At 46.3% G+C, this 26,473-nt stretch overlaps 1 protein-coding gene across 1 annotated transcript; it reads right to left on the bottom strand.

The window, feature by feature from the left end:
• Nucleotides 1–2,405: 2,405 nt before the first annotated feature.
• Nucleotides 2,406–4,276, bottom strand: CLDN2 (claudin 2). The gene has a single exon (XM_002831964.4). The coding sequence runs from the start codon at nt 3,995–3,997 to the stop codon at nt 3,305–3,307; it is 693 nt and encodes a 230-aa protein (XP_002832010.1). The 5' UTR covers nt 3,998–4,276; the 3' UTR covers nt 2,406–3,304.
• Between the last annotated feature and the right edge of the window lie 22,197 nt (nt 4,277–26,473).

The raw sequence follows: 26,473 nt of genomic DNA, 5'->3' as shown, positions 1-26,473 counted from the left end.
GCTGGGCTCATGTTGCTGTGAGAAGTTTCTAAGCTTACGTTCAAACTCTGACACTGTGACCTGAGTGATATTGCTCACATCTCTGGGCCTCCATTTTGTCTCTTGTAAAAGACCCACTTCACTGGAGTATGTGGAGAATGCAATGAAATCGGTGGATCTGCAAGTGCTTTAGCAGCCAGATGGTGGCTCATCAGAGCCCATACCAGACTGCTGCCCACTCAGCATAGCAGAGCCAGCAAGGTGGTTTTATCTTCCAACCTCCAGTGGCCCCCAATCAAGGGCTCTGGGGTTCCTGGTGCCAGACCAGAGACATGACTTCTTGTTAAGCTTTTATCCAGGGAGCCTTCTCTCTCTCCCCTTATCCCTGCCTGCTGCCATTCCCTCTAAATGGACTTGGATGCTGACGTTCTAGCCTCTGCACCAAAGAAGGCTCACTTCAGAAGTGCAAGGGTAGTGTCTGATACAACAGGCTATGTGCTGAGGCCCTCTAGATCTAGGGGCTGGTTAAGCTGAATCAGGTAGGGCCCCATTATTGTCAGTGTTGCCACAGTGAACACCCTTATGAATGGGGCTTTGTTAATTCCTAGTGAGTGTAGAACAGAGCCAAATCATTGGCCTCCCAAACTGCCACACCTTCAGAGTTAGGGGAATTGGAACTGAGGTATTGTATTTTACTCAATGTAAGCCCGGCATCCCCCTGCTAGAGCAGCTAGCTGGGCCCAGGCTGGCCAGCATAGCAGGAGAGGGCAGTTCCAGGTGGTACACTTGATGATTTCCCAGATTGCCCTCATGGGCGACCAGGAGAGCCTGTGTGCCTTCCTTGTTACCTGGCTGGCTGTGAGTTATTTTCCTCAGGCAGCTTGGGGACCTCTGGAAGGCTCTTCTATTGGCTGTGAATGGTGTGGGATTAGCAGGGTCCTATTTTGGGAGTCAGGAGACTGAGGGAACTAACACTATCTTTGTGGCCCTGGGAAAATCTGTTTACTTGTGTGGGCCTTAGTTTCCCCATCTGCCAAATGCAGATGATCAGATCCATTTTACCTTCCTCATGATAGTGGTTCAGAGAATGAAATGAATAAATACATCATCGTTTAGCAAATAACTGAAAACAATTGTTATGAAAAGGAAAGAGCCCTGGGCAAGTTGAAGAGGTTGGAGTTGCCTTGGGGAGGAGATTGTCATGCTTTCTAATTATTTCTAGTAAGGTCTAGAATTGTCTATCTACCCTGTGGAAAGAAATGCCAGTTTCCACACTCCCCTCCCCTTAGCCGAATTCCCTCGAGTTTCACTTGCCCATTCTGGGCCCCTTTTAATCAGTAAGACAGTTACTCAATCAACAAGTGTTTATTGATCACCTACTGTGTGCCCGGCACTGTTACAGATAGTCTGGGGGAAACAGAGAGGTCTAGGATATGGCCCCCACCCACCGAAGGGTTTACAATGTACTTGTGAGATCGGACACACACACACACAAATAACGATCAGTCAAAAATTGTGAATGCTAAGCATCAAGAAGCAATTTATACATTGAGGGTTGGGGGAGGGAGGGGTAGGAGAGGGATGGAGTGATCAGAGAAGGCTCAATGAAGGAGGTGACGCTGAGGAAGTTCTCCAAGCCTGAGGAGGACTTGGCTAAGGGGAGATGGCCTTCCAGGTTGGGAGAGCAGCTGGAACATGGACAAGAAGGTGGACATGTGAAAGGCATGTTACAGACAACAGATGGGCCCTCTCTGCTGACACTGAGGTTTGAGGAGGTGTGCTGGAATTTTTCAGAAGCCAGTCATGCCTAGACTGGTGAGGGAAAATACCTTTGGTGTATGACCCCTCACTCCCACTCCAGGGTAAAGGGAACATTTTCAGACCTTAGAGGTGGAACTGTCTTCCTGGGAACCATTCTCTACTCCCACCTCAGCTGCAATCCCAGGCAGCAGTGCAGCTATCACTCAGATCATGGACACAGCACTGCGGGCATGGATATGCCATGCTGGAGCCCTTAGATGCCCTCTAGCCACTCTGGAGCATCTTCTGATGGACAGTGGGGGAATCTGAAGGGGCTCGCTTGGTGCTGTGGTCTTTCAGAGGCTCTGTAGTGCTCTGTAGGTGGACCCTGGGGTGGCCTGATCTCAGTTGAGCTGATTTTCCATTACGCCTGAAGACTTTCTGGGGGGCTGCCTCTCACTGGCAGAGTAGAAACACCCACTGGAGCCACCACACACATCCACCTGGCTTCTTAGACACCAAGGTTCTTATTCCTTCTTGGCCACCGTCAAGGAATGGTGTCTTCCTCAGTACCCCACAGCTCCCACACTGTCATCCCCCAGCCAAGGGCCATCCCTAGAAAAACTGGTTTACTGTTCCTAAGGAAACCATTGTCTATAGCCCTTAGCCTTGTGGTTTAGGCAAGAGGCCAGGTCAGATGCCCCAGAGTGAGGCAGGGGCTTCAGCGAAAGTTGTGATCGCAGCTTCTGAGGCAGTTCCTCAGTGGAGTCAGAGTCCGCTGCCACCTGAGCTTTCCACCAGATCTTCTTTCCTTTCCTTGTGCTTTCCTCAAGCTGCAGGCTTGATCCCCAGCCCACAAATATGAGAGAATTCTGGAAAGTGCCCTGAGAAATGGGTTCTGTTTTTTTTTTTCATTTTTTTTTTTTTTTAATGTCCCAGGCTGCCTTCCTGTCCTCCCATCCTGCATCCTGCTTTCTGTTCCCTGGATACCGTAGGATGGTTTTATTTCAGTTCATGCACAAATTAGTCTGGACACTGTGGAGTCATAACAAGAGTGGGATGGAGGTTCCAGGGCCAATCAGTTTCTTTGGAGGGAAGCTTGAGAAGTAGGTTAGAGCAATGCCCACAAAAGCCACTGCTTCTCCTTCCCATCCCCAGCAATGAGCTAAGAGCCAACCTCAGCCAGAGAGAGGGTCTTTGATCACAGAGGGTCAGTCAGTGGGATGTGATTAGTGGGTTTGGAGATGGAGTCCCAGGTAAACCAGAGGGCAAAGGGATCCTCTGAGTCCTGGCTTAAGGTAAGGGAATGGGGTTTCAAGTTGAGGGTTGGGGACTTAGGGCAGGGGAGCGGCAAGGTGAGGAAAACAGAAAGGCTGGCATGGTGAGCATCCTTGGCAATTCAACCTGCATGCTGTTACACTAGCCCCCATTTCTGCCTTTGCTCAATCCAATGGCCAAAGTCAGTCTATCCTCAGCAGCACCTTCTGACACGATCCAGTGGTAATGTCCCTCACCTGTGGCCCTCGGGGTGCTGTCCACTGTTTTTCACAGACCCAGCCACCCCCCAGCTCTGGCCCCTGGTTCTTCACACATACCCTGTCAGGCTGTAGGAATTGAACTCACTCTTGACTTTGGGAGGTTGACCAGGCCTTGGAGAGCTCCTTGTGGCAAGAGGTTGGGCTTGGTAGGCATCATAGTAGTTGGAGCGATTTCTCTGGGATGAGCAGGAAAAGCAGAGGATGATTCCAGCTATCAGGGAGAACAGGGAAGAAATAATGCCCAAGTAAAGAGCCTCTCCAATCTCAAATTTCATGCTGTCAGGCACCAGTGGTGAGTAGAAGTCCCGTAGGATCCCATGAAGATTCCAGGCAACAGGAATGAAGCCCAGGAGGCCTCCAAGGATGAAAAAGACTCCACCTGCTACCGCCACTCTGTCTTTGGCTCGGGATTCCTGGCAGAAGACTGTGCATCTCATGCCCACCACAGAGATAATGCAGGCCAGGGAGGAGATTGCACTGGATGTCACCATCATGGCCTGGGCAGCCTGGATGTCAGCGGGCAGGCCCAGAAGGGTGCTATAGATGTCACACTGGGTGATACCTGTGCTGTGTGTGGCACACTCCATCCAGAGGCCCTTGGAGAAGCCAACTGCTGTCACAATGCTGGCACCGACGTAAGAACTTGTTTTCCAGCTGGGGAGCAGCATGGCAACCAGTGTGCCCAAAAGCCCCAGAAGGCCTAGGATGTAGCCCACAAGTTGGAGGCCAAGAGAGGCCATGGCAGACCTCTCAGTAGAAGCGTCTTCAGGGACTGCTCCTTGTCTTCAGGCTGAAGCTCTTGCTCCTTGAACACCTCTAATCCCTCATTTCAGAGTCTCTCTGCCAGGCTGACTTCTCTCCTCCTTACAAGTGTCTGTGGGTGGCCACAAGCAGCCTCAAGAAGGCATCCAGAAGACCTAAAAAAAAATCCATAAACCAGATTAAATATTGACCAGAAGCTTATGAGAAACCAGAAAATGCTGGATGCCTTTTGACCTTTGTTATCTTTAGAAATAACACATGAGAAACGAAAAAAAAAAAAAAAACTTTGAACGTGGAGCCAAAATGTCATCGCCTCCTGCGTAGGCACATGCCTTAGGTTGGCAGCTGGACAAAGCCAGGAGCCAGACAGGTGGCTGCCTTCCGGGAAGGTGATGATGGCAGTAGTGGTTGTGGTGGCTGTGTTAACTCAAGTGCTAGTCCCCAAGGCCTGCTGTTTAATACATTGCCAAGCAACATTGCCATAGGGCCCCTCAATTGCAGACTGAGGCCAAACTGCAGACTACATCAGGAGGAACAGATCCTAGAATGTAGCCTCGGACTCCAGCTTGTTAGAGGCCTCTTGAATCTCTAGGGGCCTACAGAGTAGTGGTCTAGCCCTGGATCATTCTGCCTATGGTGAAAATCTACTCCAGGGTAGATGGGGGTGGGCAGCAAAGCCTTCTGTCCGTGCTCTGAGAGTTCATATCCTCCCAGCCATGCCCAAATCCCTCTCTGCAGCCTAGTCTAAGGCCTTCTGCATGTATAACATGCCCAGACATTTCCTGTCCAGTCTCCTAATAGATGCTCCCATTATCAGCCTCTTGGATGATGAGGGAGCACTCTGGAACAAGGGTTCCAGGACTGACAGGGAGCCCTGAAATTCTCTGAGCCATCTGTTAGGGGGGACAAGAGTCTGCCACAGAGGAAAGGGAAACTGCTGTAGAATATAGGGCTTTGCATGAGGCAGGTATCTGAGTCAATGCTTTGGAATCTCAGAGCCATATAAGATTTTGCCGTGTTCAAGGAACCCCCAGTGTTGCCAAGATTGAGGACATTAAGAGTCAAGGGCACACCTCCCCATTCTCTACAAGACCCTCTGACCCACTAATTTTTCTTTCTTTCTTTTTGAGACAGGTTCTCACTTTGGCACCCAGGCTGGAGTGCAGTGGCATGATCTCCGCTCATTGCAGCCTCGACCTCCTGGGCTCAAGCGATCCTCCTGCCTCAGCCCCCCAAGTAGCTGGGACTACAGGAGCACATCACCACACCTGGCTAGTTGTGTGTGTGTGTGTGTGTGTGTGTATTTTTTGTAGAGACCAGGTTTTGCCATGTTGCCCACACTGGTCTTGAACTCCTGAACTCAAGCGATCCACCTGCCTCAGCCTCCCAAAGTGCTAGGATTACAGGCATGAGCCACCGTGCCCGAACTAACCCACTAATTTTTCAACCCACCACAATCTGGCTATTCCATTTTAGCCTTCTTCAAGATTTCTCTTTCCCTACTCATCTCTTAAATGTGAGTATTCCTCAGAAGTCCATCCTTTTCTCAATTAACACTCTGTCCCTGAGCAAACTCATCTTGCTTCCATAACTTAATCTACTACCCATCCACTGACCCTCCCAAATCTGAATTTCCAGGATAGACCCTTCTGAGCTTCAAGACTGGCAGAGCAATCACCTAGTCAGAATCTCCACAGGGAAATCTCATAGACATCTCGAATTTGACATGTCCAAAAGTGAACTCATCACATCCTCCATGCAGCTTTCCCCAAACAGTTCTTCCCTGTGTTCCCTGTGTTCACTGAATGATACTTCTGTCCATCTACTGGTGCCAGACCAAAATCCGGAAAGTGATCTTTGGCACCTTTCTTCTACTTACCTCCTGCATCCTATAGTCCCTATGTCCCAGTTCTACCTTATGAATATACCTCAAATCCATGGTTCCTTTCTCTCCATTTCCACGCTACTTCCCTAGTTCAGTTTCACCATTCGTTTTTGTTTTTTTTTTAAGACCCAGTTTTGCTTTTGTTGCCCAGGCTGGAGTGGGGTGGGGTGATCTTAGCTCACTGCAATCTCCACCTCCCGGGTTCAAGCGATTCTTGTGCCTCAGCTTCCTGAGTAGCTGGGACTACAGGTGCACGCCACCACCCCCAGCTAATTTTGTATTTTTAGTAGAGACAGGGTTTCGCCATGCTGGCCAGGCTGATCTCGAACTCCTGACCATAAGTGATCCGCCCACCTCGGCCTCCCAAAGTGCTGGGATTACAGGCGTGAGCCACCATGCACGACCTCATCATTCTCTTTCACCTGGATTATAGCAACAGCTTTCTAACTTGTCTTTCTCCCAATTCATTCTCCACATCATTGCCAAGGTGATCTTTCAACACATTAATCTGATTAAGTCACTACTCTACATAAAGCATTCCAATGGCTCCCCATTTGCTAAAAAGTAAAGTCCAAACTTGCTTGTACCCCATGACCTCTCAAGCTTCATCTCTTGCCATTTCCCTCCTCATAGTCTGTACTATTGTGGAATTAAATTACTTCCAGTTCTTCAATCATGCCATGTGGTCTTTTGCTCCCAAATAGAAATAGAACAGAATATTCTACGCAGAGTGTTATGTATTCTTCGTCCTCTGTTTAGTGCCTTCTCATCTTTTAGGATTCAGCACAGATGTCTCTTACTCTAGCCTGGGTCAAGTACCCCTCCTGTCTATTCTTACAGTATCTTGTGTTTACTTCCATCATAGTAATAATAATAATAATAGCAACACTTATGTAGTGTTTCTTATGGGACCATTAGAAGCACTTTTTACATGTTAGCTTATTTAGTCGTCACAAGTTTTTTTGTGGTAGGCACTAATAATCCCTATTGTATAGATGAAGAAACTGACGCAGAGATAGTACATTTTGCATTATGTTGCAATTTCCTGTTTAAACCTTCATTCTTCCCTATTAGCCTGTGAGCTACTTGAGGGCAAGACTATATCTTATGTATCTCTGTATCTCATGTGCCTTACACACTGCTTTACCCAGAGCAGCAATTCAAAAACTATCTTCTTAATGAATGAATGAAGTTGGCAAAGAGGTTTGAGGGGCTCCATATGACTAAAATATAGGGACTTTTCAAATGAGTCAATAACGCTTCAGTGTAAGGGTCACTGAAGTGCTGCCCGATGTTGGGAAAGAAGAATGAGAGAGAGAGATAGGGGATCAGAGGAAAAAAGAGGTAAGGGGGGAGAGAGAGACAGCAGAGCTTCATTATGTATATATATAATGTATATTATATATATTTATAATATATATGCATTTGTGGAATATTTTGTCTCCTCAACCAAATTCTAAACAATTTGAGGGTGAAAAAATATATATTAAATGTCTATCATGCTTCCACGGCATTGGGCACATGACTGATAGTCAATACGATTCATCGGCATTGGAAACACCAATGCCAGTGTTGATGCAAAGCAGTGCAGAGCAGGAGTCGATAAACATTTGATGAAGGGAGAAAAACACAGTTTGAATCTCACCTCTGTCACTCATTAGCAAGTCTTTCTTGACATTGGTTTCTTATTGCTAACCTTGGCACAATCGTACCTGTCCTGATCATGACTATGTATCTCATTTAGGCCTTCAGTGCTGCTTGGAAATCCTTCTACTTCTCCCTGGTAAGCACCCTTCTGATGACTACTTCAAATATTTGCTACTACTTTCTGAGCTCCCTACCCTGCCTCCTCCCTGTGCAGCTATTACTCCTATCTTCATCATTCTCTTTGCAGCCAAGATCCTTAAACAAGCCATTCATTATTGATGTCTCCACTTCTTCACCCTCCCACTCACTGCTCAGCCCTCTGCAGTCTGGCTTCCACCATTAGCCCTCCACTGAAAATACTCTCACCAAAGTTATCAACTCTTTTCTTGATCCAAAATTCAATGATCATATCTCTGTCATCTCACCTTGTCTCTCTCCTTCATAAAACTATCTTCTCCCTTGTTTTCTGTAGCACCACTCCATTTTACCTACTTCTCAAAATGATTCTTCCAGTTTTCCTTTATAAGTTCCTTTTCTTCTGCTCGCTCTTTAAGTCTAACTATCCATCTCTGCCCCTCTAGCCTCCTCAGGGTTTCATCTTGACTTCTAGATGGCTCTTCTTACCCTTCACATTTTTCATGGGTTATCTCATCCACTCTGTCTCCATGCCAGTGACTCCTGAATTCATACCTCTGCCACAGATTTCTCTCCTGAACTCAAGATTTGTGTAGTTAACTATTACTTGGAATGGCCCTACCTGAATGTTTTAATGGCCTCAAATTCAACATTTGCAAAGCTGGAATCATCTGCCCTTTTTTCTCCCCATGTCCAAACTGCTCCTCATGCAGTGTTCCTTACCTCAGTGGGGCCGTCACCCAGTTAATAACCCAAGCCAGTTATCCTTGCTTTTTCACCTCTTGTTGACATATAATTAATTATAATGTACCATCAGGTGTGCCTTCAAAAATAGACCGTGAATCCATCTACTTCTTTCTGTCGCCACTGCCCTAAACCATAGTTCAGACTATACAACCATCGTTTCTTGTCTATTTGAAAATCTCTTAGACACCTCAAATTGATCTCTCTAATTCCACTTCTGCCCCAATCCTGCAATAATGAATTACCCACCCAGTAGTCAAAGATCTTTGTAAAGTTGAAATCAAATTGTGACTCTCACCTCACCCTTTGCCATGCTTAAAAATCTTCAGGAGCTCAGCCGGGCACGGTGGCTTATGCCTATAATCCCAGCACTTTCGGAGGCCGAGGCGGGCAGATCACAAGGTCAGGAGTTTGAGACCAGCCTGGCCAACATAGTGAAACCCCGTCTCTACTAAAAATACAAAAATTAGTTGGGCGTGGTGGCATGTGCCTGTAATCCCAGCTACTCGGGAGGCTGAGGCAGGAGAATCGCTTGAACCGGGAGATGGAGGTTGCAGTGAGCCGAGATTGTGCCACTGCACTCTAGCCTGAGCGATAGAGCAAGACTTTGTCTCAAAAAAAAAAAAAAAAAAAAAAATCTTCAGGAGCTCTTAAGTATTTCAGGTTGAAGTTCAAACTTGCTAGCCCAGGAAACCAGGAAAGCCCTCCATTATTTCACCCCAGCTTTTCTTCACAGCCTCATCTCACACCATTAACCTCCAACCTCATGCTTTATGCTCCTATACATACACATATGATCCAGCCATACCTAAGCACTTGAATTTATCTGACTGCCTTTCTCTCTGTCTCCAAGCCCTTAAGCATGCTATTCTACCATCCACCATTTGCTTGGATAATTGCAAATAATCTTTCAGGATGCATCCTTGCCTTGAAACCATCCTTGGGCCCTCCCTGCTCCTCACCCAGGCTGGGTTCAATACTTTTCCTTTCTTCCTCCTGTTTGTATCTGAGCTTTCAGTGAGAATTGGTGAGATACCTTGAGGTTTTCAAGGGGAAGACCTACTGCTTCCCAGAGGAGCAGCTCCTGCTTCAGCCTTCCTGGGATGGCAGCAGAAGAGTCAAGCTTGAGTTTCCCAAGGGAATCAACAGTGTCCCCAAGAGGAAAGCCTCTCCCCAGAGCCTGTCCTAAGTAATAGTAAGTAGGCAAGTATTTTGGGGTGAGGGAGAGGGCAGAGTCAAGAAAATGCCATTACTGAGGCTTGGAATCTCTAGAGTCTGACTTGGCATAGCAGCATGCCCAGGCAGGAGGAAGAACAAGTTATTGGAGCTTATTCAAGTGATAGAAATGGCCCCAATGAGGGGGGGCGGGTTCAGCTTTCCACCAGAGTTAGGAAGACCAGCTAAATGGCGAATTGTTGGGTGGTGAGCCAGGCTGGATTCAGCCAGGTTTTTGTTTGCCTGATGAGCAGTAGAGGTGAGGGCAGACAGGGTCCTAGTGTTAGAATCAAAAGATCTAGCTTCTTGTGGTGTCAATTCTGCCTATAACCTGTTGAGGAAGTCCTATAGCTTCTCTAGGCCCTAGTTTGTCATCTCCAAGATTTTTAGTCTCAAATAAAGGCATGGGGACAGGAAGCCACTTTGACAAATATAGAAGACTGAAGAGCTGTTGTTAGAAGCAGCCAGTTTTAATAGAAACCTCTCTTTGAGGGATCCTCCTAGAAGTCAAGTACTGGCTGCTTTGGAGGTACAGAGGACTCTAGGCCTTGTCAGCTGAATTTGTCTTCTGGGCATGGGGCCAACATACTCCATGGCCCAAGGACTGGGCAAGAAAGTTTAACTTAGGATCCTTACTTAATCTTCCCTAGTGGGGGGACCGGAGCTGCAGGAGAGGATTAGGAGGGTCAAGATTGACTGCAGCTCCTGACTTAACCCCTTCTCACCTAGGTACTTTCCCTGCTATTCTCCCCATCTCTTGCTCCAAGAGTCTTGTGCATGGTACTCTTTCTTTGGCAGTACCCTCCTAAGACTACATGGGACAGGGCACTTGGGGTTCCCAGGCTCAAGGAAGGAACTGATGTGACCTTCTGAGGGTGATGGTAGCCACCACAGCCCTCTTCTGTCAGTCAGCCTCATTTCTCCATCCCTTGATCTCACTGCCCCTCATAAGAATCTGAGACACTTGCCTCCTTCTCTGAAACTCACTTCCAGCTGCCAAGGGCACTAGTAGGTGGCAAAGCCATTCCCTTGAGGCCCTACTTTCTCAAAAGTTTGTCCTTAGAGCAGTTCATCTTTCCTTCTGCATCAATTGATTGATGGCAGTTCAGAGAATTGCAACTGGATTGAGAGATTTTCTTATTGTTTGAAAAAGAAGTTGATTTTTGTCCTGATCATCAAAGTAAAGCATTCTCACTTTAGAACACTGGAAAACACAGAAAGGCAGAATTTAGAAAACAAAAATCGCCTACGATCTCCCCAGCTGTAAGTGCTGTGAATGTTTTGGTTCCAACTTCATTTTCAAAGAGGGCACTTGAAGAGAGTAATACCTCAGTCCAAAGAAGGAATTTCTAATGACAGACTTGCAGACCAGTGGGAGAGAGTCATTGAAGGACTTCATGGGGAAACTTTATGACTTCACTTAGGAACCCACCTTCTGCTACCTCCCTGAGCCTTCATGCCAAGGAGGGCACTGGAGCTGGCTGTCAGGGAGTGCCCCTTCCGCCACTCCTCAGTCCACTATAATTAGGCAGAGGGGTAAACTGTGGCTCCCTTCCTCCAATTTTTATCCCAGTCCTTTTAAGCCCCCAAACCAGAAAATATCTGATTTGGAGAGTGCTTTCTCTGGTCCTGAAGTTTTAAAGATTTGAACCTTTGTGATAGCTTTGAGGAAACAAATACCACCAACCCAAATGCCACCGGAGTTTCCCCTCCCATACCCTTCACTCAGAAACCCAAGGTGGCCCAGCCTGGCTCCACCATGGGGTGAATGGATAGTGACTAGGAAGGAAGAGTGCCCACCTTGGTGAATTTAAAAGGCAGCAACTATATCAGGATGGAGATACTTACAGGGCAGTTCTTTGCAGAGCCTTGGAGGGGGAGATGCCCCTGGAGAGGGAGAAAGGGATCCTGAGGGAGGGGAGCGAAGTACAAGGGGCCACGGGCTGAGGTGATAAAGGATTTCTAATCGTTAACCACAGCTTTGCAAAATCTATCTGCAAATCTGAGCCGTGGGTCAGAGACTTATTACAGATCAGAATTAAACCCCTGGAGGCTGGGAAAGATTGAGGTACTTTAGGGAAAAAAAAAAAGGTTTGGTGGGTTTTGTGTGTGTGTTTTTTTTCTGTCAAAAACTCCACTCCAGCTGGGCTTTTGTGTGGTGACCTCTGTGAACCCAGGAGAGGCCTTGTGGGGAGGGGGATTTGGCCCAAGAAGGAATTCAGAACATTCCAGCTTTGAGGGTGGTGAGAGGAGGGGGCTCTGTCCCACCAATTAGGTGTCCCTGGCTAGCAGCCCTGAAGCCCAGCAGGGAGTAAGCTGCATAAACACAGCCCTGGTGAGCCAGTGCCCAAGCAGCCCTGCATGGCCTGCAGCTCCATAGACTTTTCTACTCAGCTTGATTCTCTGGCAGGCCCTCAGCCCTACCCTACCCCTAAGGTTGGTCCCAAGGCTCAAGGGCAAACATGGGTACTGTAGGTTCGGACTCTGAGTTCAAAGAGCAGGTCCTACAAGGTGGAACTGAGTAAGCCAGCATAAGGACAGGGTTCTCCTTTTTACCACACATGGCAGTGCCATGTACTATGTCATTTAAGCCTCTCAAAAGTGCTGTGAAGGCCGGGTGCAGTGGCTCACGCCTGTAATCCCAGCACTTTGGGAGGCCGAGGCAGGTGGATCACCTGAGGTCAGGAGTTCGAAAACAGCCTGGCCAACACGGTGAAACTTTGTCTCTACTAAAATACAAAAATTAGCTGGATGTGGTGGTGCGCACCTGTAGTCCCAGCTACTCGGGAGGCTGAGGCAGGAGAATCACTTGAACCCAGGAAGCGGAGGTTGCAATGAGCCGAGATCATACCACTGCACTCCAGCCTGGGTGACAGAGTGAGACTCCATCTCAAAAAAGCAAAGCAAACAAACAAAAACCCAAACAACAACAGAAATAAAACAAAAACAAAACAAAAACATGCTGTGGAGTAGTAGAGTGCAGTGACTGGCTTTATTCTCCCAACGCAAAAAAAGCTTTCTAGTTTTTTCTAAGTAGAAAAATACTAGATGCTATTGAAAAGAATTCAGAAAATGAATTATAAAGAAGAAAATAGAGGTCCTCATAATGCCACCAGCCAGAAATAATCATTGCTAACATTTTGATGTATTGTAGAAGATATTGATGGGATTTGTTTTATAAAATTGAATCACACTATACCTACAATTTATGTAACCTTACATCATTTGTAAATAACATATCATGGACCTATTTCCATGTCAATTAAAACACAGAACTACATCATTCTGTCATGGCTGCACTGCATTCTATCATATAAAATATGATTTATTTAATCGTAAACTACTAGACGTTTTGTTATTTTCATTTTCACTGTAACCCAGCATCTTTGCACATAATACTGACAAAGTCTTAAGAATAGAATTGCTAGGTGAAAGAGTGTGCATGTTTTAAAGGCCAATACAACATGTTACAAAAATAGGACAGCCATTACTATTTCCAGATGAGGAAACCTCAGCCCAATGAGATGAAAAGAGTTGCCCAACATCCCAAATTGAGCAGTAATAGTTAGACCTGGAATCTAGGTCTGTAGATGTCTAGCTTGGCAAACTTTGCAGTGTACAACACCAACTCCCTCCCAAGGATTCCCATGTACAAATGATAAGGCCACTGTTCATTGAACACTTGGTAGGTGCCAGGCACTGTGCTGAGGTGTTTCCTATCCATAGTCTCACTGTGCTAGTACAGAGCGAGGCCTGGGTACCAAACCTGGCCACCTCTAGAGCTTGCCTCGTAATCATTATGCTTGACTCTATTTTTCAAGTCATATCAAAGCAAACAGTCGGATTTGTTGCCTAGGGTGAACTCAGTGAAGCAAACCAGAAATCATCCTCCTTCCCAAGGCGGCCCATCCCTACCTTGCAGGTACAAATGGGGCACTGATCCCTTGGCAGTGCTCCTGAACAAGGGTCTCTCCAGGGCGCTCCCTCTTGGCAGGCTGGGACATGCTAAAAGGGCAGCCATGCCTGAGCTCAGGCCTGGGGAGTCTTTGGGCATGAAAGCAAGCAAGGCTGAAAGGGTGGGAGGGATATCAGGCTAATCCTCTAACCATCTATGTGACCTCAGGCAAGCCTCTCCATTTTCTTTCTCCAGGCTTCACCCAGCCGAATTCCCAAGGCTGGGTGAATGAATGTGAATGCATTTTGACAAGTAGAAAATGCTGATTGAATGCAGAATGTTAGAATTTGTAGTAGAGAGGCACCTTATCAGTTCATAGTGACTGTGCAATTGAGGATAGGAAAAGGCAGAATCTTAGGGGCAGGTGCCAGGGCGGATGAGAAGACTGTGTTGGCAGGATGTGGTTTCCAGATTGGCAATCATTCAAGGACTGGGTTCTAACACTGTGTTTCCTTCAGGTCGGCATTGTCAGATCCTGGTGGAATCATGCCAAATACTATGACTCCTCAGTGTTGAGACTAGGAGGTTCTTTAGTAATCCTTCTGCCAAGACCCCTGCTGAGATCCAAAGAGCTTAGATGGGTGCGGGAATGGAGAGGGGGCTGAAAGAACAGGAAAGAATAGCAGTCTGAGAAAAGCAGCATTTAGTTCAGGAGACAAGTGAGTAGGGAGAGAATAAAGGGAGGGAAATAAGAGTATGGGAAGAGGTGGGTTGGGGGAAGAGAAAAGGAGAAGAGAGAAAAAGGGTCTTTGAGGAAGAAAATAGAAGAGAGCTCTGTAGAAAGCAAGGTCTTGAAGGAGAGGGAGGAAATGATGCTATGAAAAGAGGAGTCTAGAAGGAGAAATAAGAGATTCTAAGGAAGAGCGTGTAGGGATGGACTCTGGGAGAAGGAGTTAGGGTCTAGGGCAGAGAGAGGCTTAGAGACATTTCACCCTCACTATTCCACCAAAAGAAGTTCTTGTCACAGTTACCAATGACCGCATGTCACCAAATCCAATGGCCACTTTTAGTCCTTAATTTCTATGACCTCTATGCAACATTCAGTGCCCTTGATAACCTTGTCTTTCTTGAAATACTTTCTCCTCTTGGCCTCTGTGATAACAACACTCCTCTGGTTTCCCTCTTATCTTTCTGGGTACTTCTTCATTGGTACCTCTGCCTCTGCCAGACCCTTAAATATGGGCACTTCTCAGGAGCCTGACCTAAGTCCTCGTTCCTCACTCTACATTCCCATTCTGGGAAGTCTCATTTATCCTCTGTGGTTTCAGTTATCCTCTATCATCTGACGACTTCCAAATCATCATTATCAGCCCAGACTTCTCTGGGCTTCAGACCTTTATATACTAGCATCTCCATTTGGATAGCTGAAAGTTGTCTCAAATGCAACATGTCCAGGATCTTGCTCTGTTGCCTGGGCTGGAATGCAGTGGCATGATCACAGCTCACAGTAACCTTGAACTCCTGGACTGAAGCGATCCTCCTGCCTTAGCCTTCCAAGTAGCTGAGACTACAAGCATGTGCCACCATGCCCAGCTAATTTTTTATAATTTTTTGTAGAGATGGGGGTCTCACTATATTGCACAGGTTAGTCTCAAACTCCTAGGCTCAAGCCATCCTCCTGCTTCAGCCCCCCAAAGCGCTGGGATTACAGGTGTGAGCCACTATGCCCAGCCTCAACATTGTATCCTTGATATCCCTTTGAACTGAAATCAGTCCTCCCTCAGTCTTCTCCCTTTGAGAAAGCCAATTGTTTAAGCCAGAAACCTCAGAGTTAGCTTTAATTCCACTTTCTCTGACCCTCATTGTATCAGACCTGTAAGTCTTTCCCATTCTACCTCCAAAATTTAGCTCTTTCGTCCATCTGCTGGTTTCCACTTCCACTCCCCTTAGCATCATATCTCACTGGGATGCAATACCCTTCTGATTTTCCTATTTCTCCTTTTGGCTTTCTACAGTCCATTCTCCACATAGTAGTATGATTTGGCCCCTACCTAGCTCTCCAAACTGGTTTTGTACTACTCTCCTCACTCCCCACTCTCCCAACTGGCTTCCTTTCAGTTTCTCAAGCCTACAATGCTTTCCCTTCCCTCTAGGCCTTTACAAGTCCTGTTCCTTCTGCCTGGAACTCTTTCTGGACCCTGACCCTACTCCGCCTTCAGCTGGTTTTGTCTGGAAAACTCCTTATCCTTTAGGGCTCAGCTTAAGCATTGCTTCCCTGATTCCTGGGTCTCTTGGTTGGATGTTCCTCCTCTGTGCTCCCAAAGCATCTTGTTATCCCCCCACCAATTGTCTTGGGTTGTATTTGTTGTTGCTGCTCCTGCATAGGACTGTGAATGCCTGAAGGGTTTGGCTTTTTTTTTATTTTCTTAATTTAACTTTTATTTTAGGTTCAGGGGTATATGTGCAGGTTTGTTATATAGGTAAACGTGTCATGGGGGTTTGTTGTGCAGATTGGGTTTGGCTTTCAATTGTTATTTTCATCACTATTCTAGTCTAATACATAGTAGGTGCACCATTGAATTGATGGAATCAGACTGAGAAGAGATTGTGGTAAGAAGGGAAACAGTAGATGGGTCTGGGAAGAAAGGGGTCTGGGAGAAGAGGAAGGAGAGACAAGATGATTATGTAAGGGAAAGGTGGGTGAAGAAGAGAAGTTCTGGGAGGGGAGGCAGGAGAAGGGCTCATGAAGACATGTCTGGGAGGAAAGAGAGAATAAAGGTGTGAGAGGCAATGGATAAGCAGATCTAGGAGGAGAAATGTTGAGCAAGTGCTTCCTAAGCACTAATGCACAGACTTAAGAAGAAAGGAAGAGAGTGGTAGAGGATCACCAATAGGAAGAAACTAAGGCCAATGTAGCAAGATTTGTAAATTATTTAAAGCTTATTCAATTTAAAAGACTACTTGTAATTCCGGACTTATTCTTTGAATAGTTGGTATTAAGATTTCTTTTGTAAAATAAGAGGTGGTAGTATTTTTCATTGCCCTTAGTTAACAAAATTAAAAGTTTGACAACCATATGTTGATTCTCCCTCATTTTAAAAAATTTTGTAATTCCACTGGTCCACAAAAATCCCAAATTGAGGAGAGCTCTGGGAAGAGCACATTCTGTCAATGGGTCTCAACATTTTGGTCTCAGGACCACTTTACATTCTTATTTAGGAAATGACCTAAATGTCGTTCAACTAGTGAATGAATAAACTGGTACATCTGTGTAATGGAATACTACTCCACAATCAAAAGTAATGTACTATTGATACACACAGCTACATGGGTGAAGCTCAAATGTATTATGCTGAATGAAAGAAGCCAGACTCAAAAAGCTGCTTACTGTTATGTTCTATTTATATGACATTCTTGAAATGATACTACTTAGGGATGGATAATAGATTAGTGGTTGCCAGGGGCTGGGGTGGTGGAAGGGGTTTACTACAATGGAGTGGCATAAGGAAATTATTTGGGGTGTTGAAACTCTTAATTGTTGTTACATAATTCTATGCATTTGTCAAAATTCGTGGAGCTGCACACCCAAAAGAGTGAATTTTATACATCCCTCCACATTTTGTCATTCAGCACCTTAATATCTATACAAATTTAAAAATAAACAAATAAAAGATGTTAGTTAACAGATTATTGAGGACTCCAAAGGGCTTTTATTTGTCTAACCTCCAAAGGGTTATATCTATTGACATTGAACATATTTGAAATTAAAACTTACATTTTAACTATTTATATATTACTTTAAAATAAAAATTATAAACTTATTACAACATAAATAATATATATTTATGACAATTATAGTTTTCAAAACAAAAAAATGGCAAGAAAGTGGCATTATATTCAATATTTGCAAATCTCTTTAATGTCTGGCTGAGCACAAGGCAGCTGGATTCTCATATCTGCTCTTGCACTCCAGCTGTTGCAATATGTGGTTTTTGGTTGAAGTGGGTGAAGAAAATCAAGCCCCACAAAGATAGGGAGGTAGAGAAGGAGGGTATTTAATAGTCTTTTTAGGCAGAATTCTAAGAATGACCCCGAAATGTCCCTCACCTGCCTATAAATTTCTTCTCTTTTGGGAGTGTTTCTGATGAGATATCACTCCCATGTTTGTGTTAGTTATATGGCAAAGGGAAATTATCAAGGTTGTACTCACCTAATCACAGGAATCCTTTAAAAGAGGGTTTGTGGCTGGGTGCAGTGGCTCACACCTGTAATCCTAGCACTTTGGGAGGCCGAGGTGGGTGAATCACCTGAGCTTAGGAGTTCGAGACTCCCCTGGGCAACATGGCAAAACCCACCTTTATTAAAAATGCAAAAATTAGCTGGGCATGGTGATGCGTGCCTGTAATCCCAGCTGCTTGGGAGCCTGAGGCAGGAGAATCACTTGAGCCCGGTAGGTGGAGGTTGCAGTGGGCCGAGATTGCACCACTGCACTCCAACCTGGGCCACAGAGCGAGACCCTGTCTCAAAAAAAAAAAAAAAAAAGGGTTTTCTAGTGGCGGAAAAGGAAGTCGGAAGTCAGAGAGATGCAAACTTGACTATGCCGTTGATGGTTTCCAAATGGAGAGAGCTGCGTAAGAAGGAGTGTAGGTAGCCTTTAGGAGCCATGAGCAGCCTCTGGATGACAGTCAGCAAGTCAGGGGGGCCTCAGACCCACACCCTGAAGGACCTGGATTCTGCTAACAACCTGAGTAAACTTGGAAGGGGACTTTTCCCCAGAGCCTCCAGATAAGAGCCCAGCTCAGCTAACCACTTCACCTCAGCCTTGTGAGACCCTAAGCAGAGAACTCAGGTGAACACACCTGGATTTCTAACCTATGTAACTGCGAGATGATAAATGGGCATCATACTAAGTTGTTAAGTTTGTGGTAATTTGTTATGGCAGCAATACAAAACTAATAAATGGTGTGGGGATTCTTCTTGATAACTACACCTACACTTCACAAGTGGTTGTTTCTTAATCTTTCTTTGCAGTGTTGAATCTGAAACTAAACCGTATCAGTGAACCTTTTGTACTCTGTTACATTAAAATCTACTGGTCAGCCAGGCACCATGGCTCACACCTGTAATCCCAGCACTTTGGGAGGCTGAGGTGGGTGGATTGCTTGAGGTCAGGAGTTCAAAACCAACCTGGCCAATATGGCAAAACACTGTCTGTACAAAAAATACAAAAATTAGCCAGGTGTGGTGGTGTACGCCTGTAGTCCCAGCTACTTGGGAGGTTGAGGCACGGAAATTGCTTGAACCTGGGAGGTGGAGGTTGCAGTGAGCCAAGGTTGTGCCACTGTGTTCCAGTCTGGGCAACAGAGTGAGATTCTGTCTCAAAAAAAAAAAAAAAATCAATTACACTTTGAATGGATCTGTTATCCATGCATGATTTTGTAACATCATGCATTAGTCATCTGGAAAATATCAGTCTACCCAGTTAGGCAGATCTTCCCATTGTTGACTCGCTTTTTGATTCTACAATATTAAAAAATCACATTCGTTAGTATCCCTACTAATCTTATTAGAAAGCTCTTTAGGATATTGAGAAGCTCGCAAGCTCACAGTGGCTGATACAGGTTTTCCAAAATTGTGCTCTTTACTTGAAAGCTTAACTTTTATCATTGACAAGAAATAGTAACAGTTGTTTTCCTTGAGGTGACAGGATCATTTTGTCCATTTTTAACAAAATAATTGCCAAGCACCCAAGTTTGAATAACCACAATTTATCCGTCAATCATTCAAGTAAAAAAAAATAAAGTGCTCCCCAGCACTTTGGGAGGCTGAGGCAGGTGGAATGCTTGAGCCCAGGAGTTTGAGACCAGCCTGGGCAACATAGCGACACTGTGTCTCTGCTAAAAAATAAAACAATTAGCTGGGCATGGTGGCGCAAGCCTATAGTCCCGGCTACTTGGGAGCCTGAGGTGGGAAGATCGCTTGAGGCTGGGAGATCGAGCCTGCAGTGAGCCATGATGGCACCACTGCACTTCAGCCTGCATGACAGAGCCAGACTCTGTCTGGAAAAAAAAAAAAAAAAAAGAGTTCCATAAAAAATTCGCTAGTTTAGCTTGCAAGTCAATTGTGCAAGTGCTTTTCCTCATGACAACTGCACTTCAGTATGCAGAAGTACTTTATATATCCATATATACCCATATATACTTCCTATGCCCAGCCCCATGAAAGTAGTTTTGACTGAACCTCCTGAATCTTAGGGGCTCCCTGGGTCTTTGGACCACATTTTTAGGGCTGCTGGTCTAGGCTGAGGCTGGAAGGGGAGGGAAGGGGCCTGGGAAAGAGTGGAGATGAAATTTTAATTATGCTTAGAAATGTCCTGTCAGTAGAGGAGACAGCTGGGCATGAAGAGGAGGAGAGGATTCCTAGGTTCCTTCCCAAAGGACCTCTGCTGTTGTTGTGCCCTTTCCTACTCCTGACCTGCCTTGTTCATGAGCTGTCCCAGCCAAGTCAACAGCGACCCTCTGTAACTACTCATATCCTGGGATCTTGGGTGCTCTGTCTTAGAAGGCCCCAATACGAACAGAGAATCCCACCCTGGCCCATGCACCTGTCATAGCTGTCTGCCACCCTACTGTGGAGCCCCAAGGCTACTTGCTACACTACATCTATTAGTCTTCTCAGACCAACTACCTGTGTCAACATCATTCCATTCACATGAAATGAACGCCTGCCATGTCCCCAGTCCTGTGCCAGGTGCTGATGGGAGGGAGGAGACAAGACTAAGCCACAGCACCTTGATAGAAAGGCTTGCTTCTTATCCAAAAAAGTGACTGAAAAGAGGGCTGGCACCCCTACATGAGGGAAAAGCTCAAATGAGAGGCCTGCAGAGGGAGGCAGATGTTAGCGTGGCTTGGAGGCTTCCTGCAGTCAGTGTGGATTCAAGGAGGACCTGGAAGGGAGGGCAGAATTTGTATCATGGGGAAGAGAGGTGTTCTAGTCTTGGCAGGGGTTTGTGGGGTGGAGATGGTCATGTGCAGGGACACTGTAATAACAAGCCTGCTGGAAGTAAGGGGGAGAGCAGAGTGGAGTCAGAGGTGAGGCTTGAAGGAACAGGGAAAACGTGTAAATGCCTCTTATTCTCATCACTCATGAGCTGCCATTGCGGGTGTCTGAGCAGGATGGAAGCTATGTTCTGGGAAGCCAAATCTGGCCCAGTCTGCAAAAACACCTGGAAGTATGTGGGACAGAAAAGGAACACCGGTTTCCATACAGTATTTCATTTCATCCTCACTCCAATCCTGGGAGATGGGTACTATTGTTTTCATCCCCAGGAAATTGAGGCTCAGAGATTGGTTCACTTACCCAATATCACCTGCGTGGTAAAGGATTGAGGAAGGCTTCCAACCTAGGCCTGCTTCTAAAGCCTGTGCTCTGAATAGCCACAATGTATGCAATGATGGAGGGGCAAAAGGAATAATCATAATAGTCACCATTTACTGAGTGCTAACTACATGTCAGGTTATAAGCAAAATCCATGCACTATTTCTTTCAGTCTTCACTGCAACTCTGTGAAGTAGGAACCATTATTTTTCCCCCACACCCAAGTCTAGCTATAGGGCCCAAGCTTTTTGCACATTAAGATTGACTGCAAAAGTACAGGCATTAGACAAGAAGGGCCTGAGTTAGAGTGGCAGACAAACCTCTCAATAGCTCCTTGAGCCTGGGTAAATTGCTTAATCTCTCCATGCCTCAGTTTTCTGCTGACCTTTACTTTTATGGCTTTTTTTTTTTTTTTTTGATGGAGTTTCACTCTATCCGCCCAGGCTGGAGTGTAGTGGTGCGATCTAATTTTACTGCAACCTCCACCTCCTGGGGTTCAAGCGATTCTCCTGCTTCAGCCTCCTGAGTAACCAGGGTTACAGGTGCCCCAAGCCACCATACCCAGCTAATTTTTGTATTTTTAGTAGAGACAGTGTTTCACCATGTTGACCGGGAGAGTCTTGAACTCCTGACCTCAGGTGATCCGCCCACCTCGGGCAGATCACCCAAAGTGCTGGGATTACAGGCATGAGCCACTGCGCCTGGCCTCTGCTCACCTTTAAATGGCAGCAATAATAGTAACACTACCTCATAAGATTTTTGTGAGGAGTCAATAATAAAACAATAAAGCACTTAGCACGGTGCCTGGCACAGAGTAAGCAGTCAATAGATGTGAACTATTTTTCTTGTCATTGTTTTTGTTAGTTTCTCAGGATCCACATCCCAGGAAGATAGCTGCCTCTAGTTACTAGTATCGTTTGCTTACTTAGCCAGGATCATCAGGACACCAAGACTAAAAGGACAAGAGGAAAGACCGCACTACTGAGAATTCAGCATCGCTTCATCTTCCCAAGGTCTCAGGCCAGGCTGGGAAAGGGGGCTGTCTCAGAGAAGAGAGGATGAAGAGGCTGGCCCAAGGAGCCAGGGGAGGAGCTGGATAGAAGGACAGGACGGAGAAGGAAAGGAGCCCAGCTGGGAGTGACGTTTCCAAACACCTCCCTCCTGCCCACCTTCTTCCTCAGAGCTTTGTTTTTCTAGGCTTCTGCAGTCCAAATGAGGAGCAAATGGGGAGCTGCGAGAGGTTCTGCCAAGAGAGCCCACACCACATGGGCCACAGCCCTGGCTCAAATGGTGGACCAAGCAGCGGAGGGTGTAGGAAGAGAGCTAATCCAGGAACAAACTGTTCTCCAGAGGGGACCCCCTGTCCCAGGAACCCAAGGGACTGCATATAAGAGTTGGCACATTTGGGACATTTGGACTTGAGGGCAGAGTCCCCAGGCACCATTTGCTATTTATGATTTGGAGGCAGGCCCGGGTTGGGGAGAGAAACTTCTCCTTTGCTCCTTTCAGAGCAGACCCTGTGTTACTTCGGGCCTCCACCGGGCACCCTCACTGGATGTTTAGGCTTCCTGCCCTCAACCCCAGGGGCCCGGGGTTGCAAGACAGAGGCCAGAGGGAAAGAGGAAGAGCTCCTTTCTGGAGAGGAGCGCAGAACCTGTTGCTGGAAATTTCAACCTGGCATTGAACGTTCTCCTCCCTCTGTTGCCTGCTGGCCTAGCCTCTCACTGTTCCCAAGACAGCCCACTCTCCCCACTGCTCCCCAGTGGCAGGATAGGGCTGGGCAGTGGTTAGGAGCACAGAGACTCCCCGAGTTCAAATCCCAATCTTGTCACTTTTAGCTCTGTGACCCTGGGTAAGTTACCCGGTCTCATCTTTAAAATGCAGCTTTTAATAGTATCTTCCTCACTGGGTTGTTTGTGAGGCTTGAATTAATTCACGCAGAGTGCTTAGAACAATGCCTGGCATATAAATGTTTAACAAATGTTCTCTACTCTTATTATCCACCTCTGTGCCACTTTTCTCTGCCAGAATTACATTTCCACCTTCTCTCTGCCTCCTTAAACCCAGTCCAGCTCAATCTCCCCCTCTTCCATGAAATCTTTGGGCAGTATCCAGTCTCCTGACCTCTGTTACACCCGGCAATGAGACCAGAACCATTTTGAGAGCAAAGGACAATGACATGAGCAGCACTAACTAAATGAATCACAGAATAACATCTGCGCTAATCTCCTTAGTGCTATCAAACTTTTTGACTGTGACCCACAGTAAGAAATATATTTTATAGCATGACCCAGTCCATGCATTTTGTATCAGTGTATTCATTTGATACACAATGCATTTGTATATAAACATTGTTATAGAATATGAAAAAAAAAATAGCCGTGGGTGTTGGGACACAGCTATGGTCCCAGCTACTTGGGAAGCTGAGGTGGAAGGATCGCTTGAGTCTAGGAAGTCAAGGCTGCAGTGAGCTGTGATCGTGCCACTGCATGCCAGCCTGGGCAACAGGGTGAGACCCTGTCTAAAAAGAAACAAAAAAAAAAGAAAAGAAAGAAAAAAATACACTGTCCCAAGAATGACCCTGAGCCTTCCCTCCAGAGGCCCTAAACCCTGAAAAGATTACAGGTGAATGGCGTGTTTGCGGAATGGAGATAGAGTTGAGGTAGGCTGCAGTGGACGGTGTATGGAAGGCCTTCTGAGGCAGAAGACTGGAGAGCAGGCTGAGCTCAGATGTCAAAGGGCTTCAGCTGCCACACGAAGGAGTTTGGACATTTTCTATAGACACTGGAAGTTTTTAAGGAGAGGAAGACCATACTTGGCTATGTGTTTTAGAAAAATCTCTGGGGCAGCTGTGAGGAGAATGGATTGGAAAGACTAACTCACAGACAGGGAAAACTATGAAGAAGCTCTGTTGAGCATCCAGGTGAGAGAGGACAGATGAGGCCATAATTTAAGAAACAACTGGGAGAGTGGAAGAGTGGAGAACATGGAGGAGACAAAAGTCAGAAATAGTAAAGACCGAAATCAGCAGCTGAAGTTTTGAGCTTGAGTAACTGGGTCAATATAATGCTGGTTTCCAAGGTAGGTACAAAGGAGATTTGTCCGGCAAGAAAACAGTTCAGTTTTGGAATAAGTTTGAGATATCCACTGGAAAAATTTCAGTGGGAAACATAACTCTCATTCTTTCATTCATTCAATAAACTTTTATGGGACTGACATAGATAAACTAACGTTTTATTTTGCCAGAGTAGAAACATTAAACAAATAAAGTAACTTCCATCATTGCCATCATTTCAAAGAACATTTTACTACCAAAAAGTAGGAACAGCATAATCTCAGAACGAAGGAGAGTCCTTTATTATTATTATTATTATTATTTTGAGACGGAGTTTCGCTCTGTTGCCCAGGCCGGAGTGCAGTGGCACAATCTCGGCTCACTGCAACCTCCGCCTCCTGGGTTCAAGCAATTCTTCTGCCTCAGCCTCCCAAGTAGCTGGGATTACAGGTGTGTGCCACCACGCCTGGCTAATGTTTGTATTTTTAGTAGAGACGGGGTTTTGCCACGTTGGCCAGGCTGGTCTTGAACTCCTGACCTCAAGTGATCCGCCCGCCTCAGCCGCCCAAAGTGCTGGGATTACAGGCGTGAGCCACAGCGCCCAGCCTAGTCCTTTATAATTGAAAAAATGTATTTATTGAAACACTTTCCTAGTAAAGTTTTTCTCATTTTGCCATGAAAACATCGCTGTATAATACCAGCCTGTTCTGGGGACTGTAATTGAAGAACCACTGATTCGAGGAATGGGCAGAGGAAGAGAGGCCAGCAAAAGAGACCATGAGGAATGGTTCCAGAGGCAGTAGGAAAACCAAGAAAGCGTGATCATGGAGGCCAAAAGAGGGGAGAGTTTAGGAAATAAGGGCTTGGCCAATAGTGTCTTTTGCCACCCAGAGTTCAAAGAAGTAATCAAATTTGGCAATTAGGAGGTCATTGGTGACCTATGGCAGAGCCCTTTCACTGAGATAATGTGGCTGGAGCCAAACTGCTCTTGGTTGAGGTGTGAATGGGAAGCCAGGAAAAGTGGAAGTCTAGCATGTAGACTACTTTGAACAAATTTGAGAGTGAGGGAAAGAAGATAGAGAGAGGAAAGGAGGGAGGGAGAGAAAGAGATCAAGAGAGAAAGAGCAAGTTAGAGGAGCAAGAGAACATACAGTGGAGGGGGAGTTCTTGTTTTTTGGGATAACAGAGACAGGCATTTTATAATCAGGACAGAAAGAGCTGGTATAGAGAAGCTGAACTTTCCTGAAGACAAGAAGCATAACAAATGGCTGGAGGAAGGGCCCAGGAAGGAGGTGGATGAGGCCAAGGCCCAGGCAAAGGGATTAGCCTTTAACCAGAGGGGCACCTTGTCCCCTGAGAAGAGGGCTGGAGGGGAAGGAAGTTGGAAAGGCAGGCCAAGTTTGAGGGGGGAGTGGGGCAGGGCACTGAGGTGATTCACGCTTGAAGGCCTCTGTTTTCTCAGGGAAGTAGAAGGAGAGGTTATTCCGTGCAGAGAGAGGGGAGGGGCAGGAACATGGTAAGGAGCTGAAGGAAGTTTGGAATGTGGCCAAGCAAAATGTGGAGGCTGGAGCTGGGGCCTTGACATGTGAACATGCTCAAGGATGACTGAGGGGCGCTGGGGGTCAGCTGAGATTGATCGAGTCTGTCTTCTCTCTGTGGGTCTTGTCTCCTTTGCAAAGCTTGAGGCAGAGTCCATGGCACTTTCCTTTCCTGTCTGTCCGTTAGCTAGGCAATGCTAGCCCCAGTACTCTCAGAAAAGTCTGGAAAAGCAATCACTGGCAAAACCCAGAAGCACTATAGGGCTGTTAGGGGAACAGAGGTAAGATCTTAACTGCTCTGATAGGAGGGTCTCCATCTTGGTTGATCCAGACCTTTTCTGCTGCCCTGCTGACCAGTTTACTCCTGTTTTGTGTTAAGTGAAAAGGAGAACAGCTAACTTTTGCCCAGCAACACTTGCAGGCCTTAAATCTTACAGGCCGGGGAAAAGCCAACAAGAAGAGCCAGCGGCTTCATGTCCCACAAGCTAAATGAGGCTGAGGCAATTCCTAGGAGGTAGCAAGACAGAGCCATTGCGTAGGGAGGACAAAGACCCATGGAAACAGGATTGAAGGCTCCCTGGGCTCCAGGAGAGCATGCTGGGAGCTGGGTGTAAGTGGAACCCTGAGGCCTGCTGCTCAGGGGAGTGAAGGGACTGGACAGCTCCTAACGTGAAGGTGGTGACTGAAGGAACACAAGTTCAAGGTGGGAGGTGGCATGATGGGTGGCATGGTTGAGTCTAGTCAGGCATGAGCCCCGAGCTCAGGAGGAATATCTGCCTCTTAGCCCTCTCCCTCCTTCCTTCTGCTGATTCTCGGAGGCCACTTACAGGTGGAAAAGATCCTTGAGTGTGACAACAGGTGTTGTGCTTCTTTCTCTTTTGCACACCATCTCCTTCCAGCCCAGTCTTTTCAGCCTGGCTCCTTCTCTGAGCCACACTCCTCCTTTCAGCCAGTGATGCAGTC

Source organism: Pongo abelii, chromosome X, assembly GCF_028885655.2.
Source record: "Pongo abelii isolate AG06213 chromosome X, NHGRI_mPonAbe1-v2.0_pri, whole genome shotgun sequence".
NCBI classification, from domain to species: Eukaryota; Metazoa; Chordata; class Mammalia; order Primates; family Hominidae; genus Pongo; species Pongo abelii.
This window is presented reverse-complemented; position numbering and strand designations above follow the sequence as displayed.

What these genes read in the sequence shown, in the direction of transcription:
- CLDN2 (XM_002831964.4), bottom strand. Translation starts at nt 3,997, where the DNA reads ATGGCCTCTCTTGGCCTCCAACTTGTGGGCTACATCCTAGGCCTTCTG.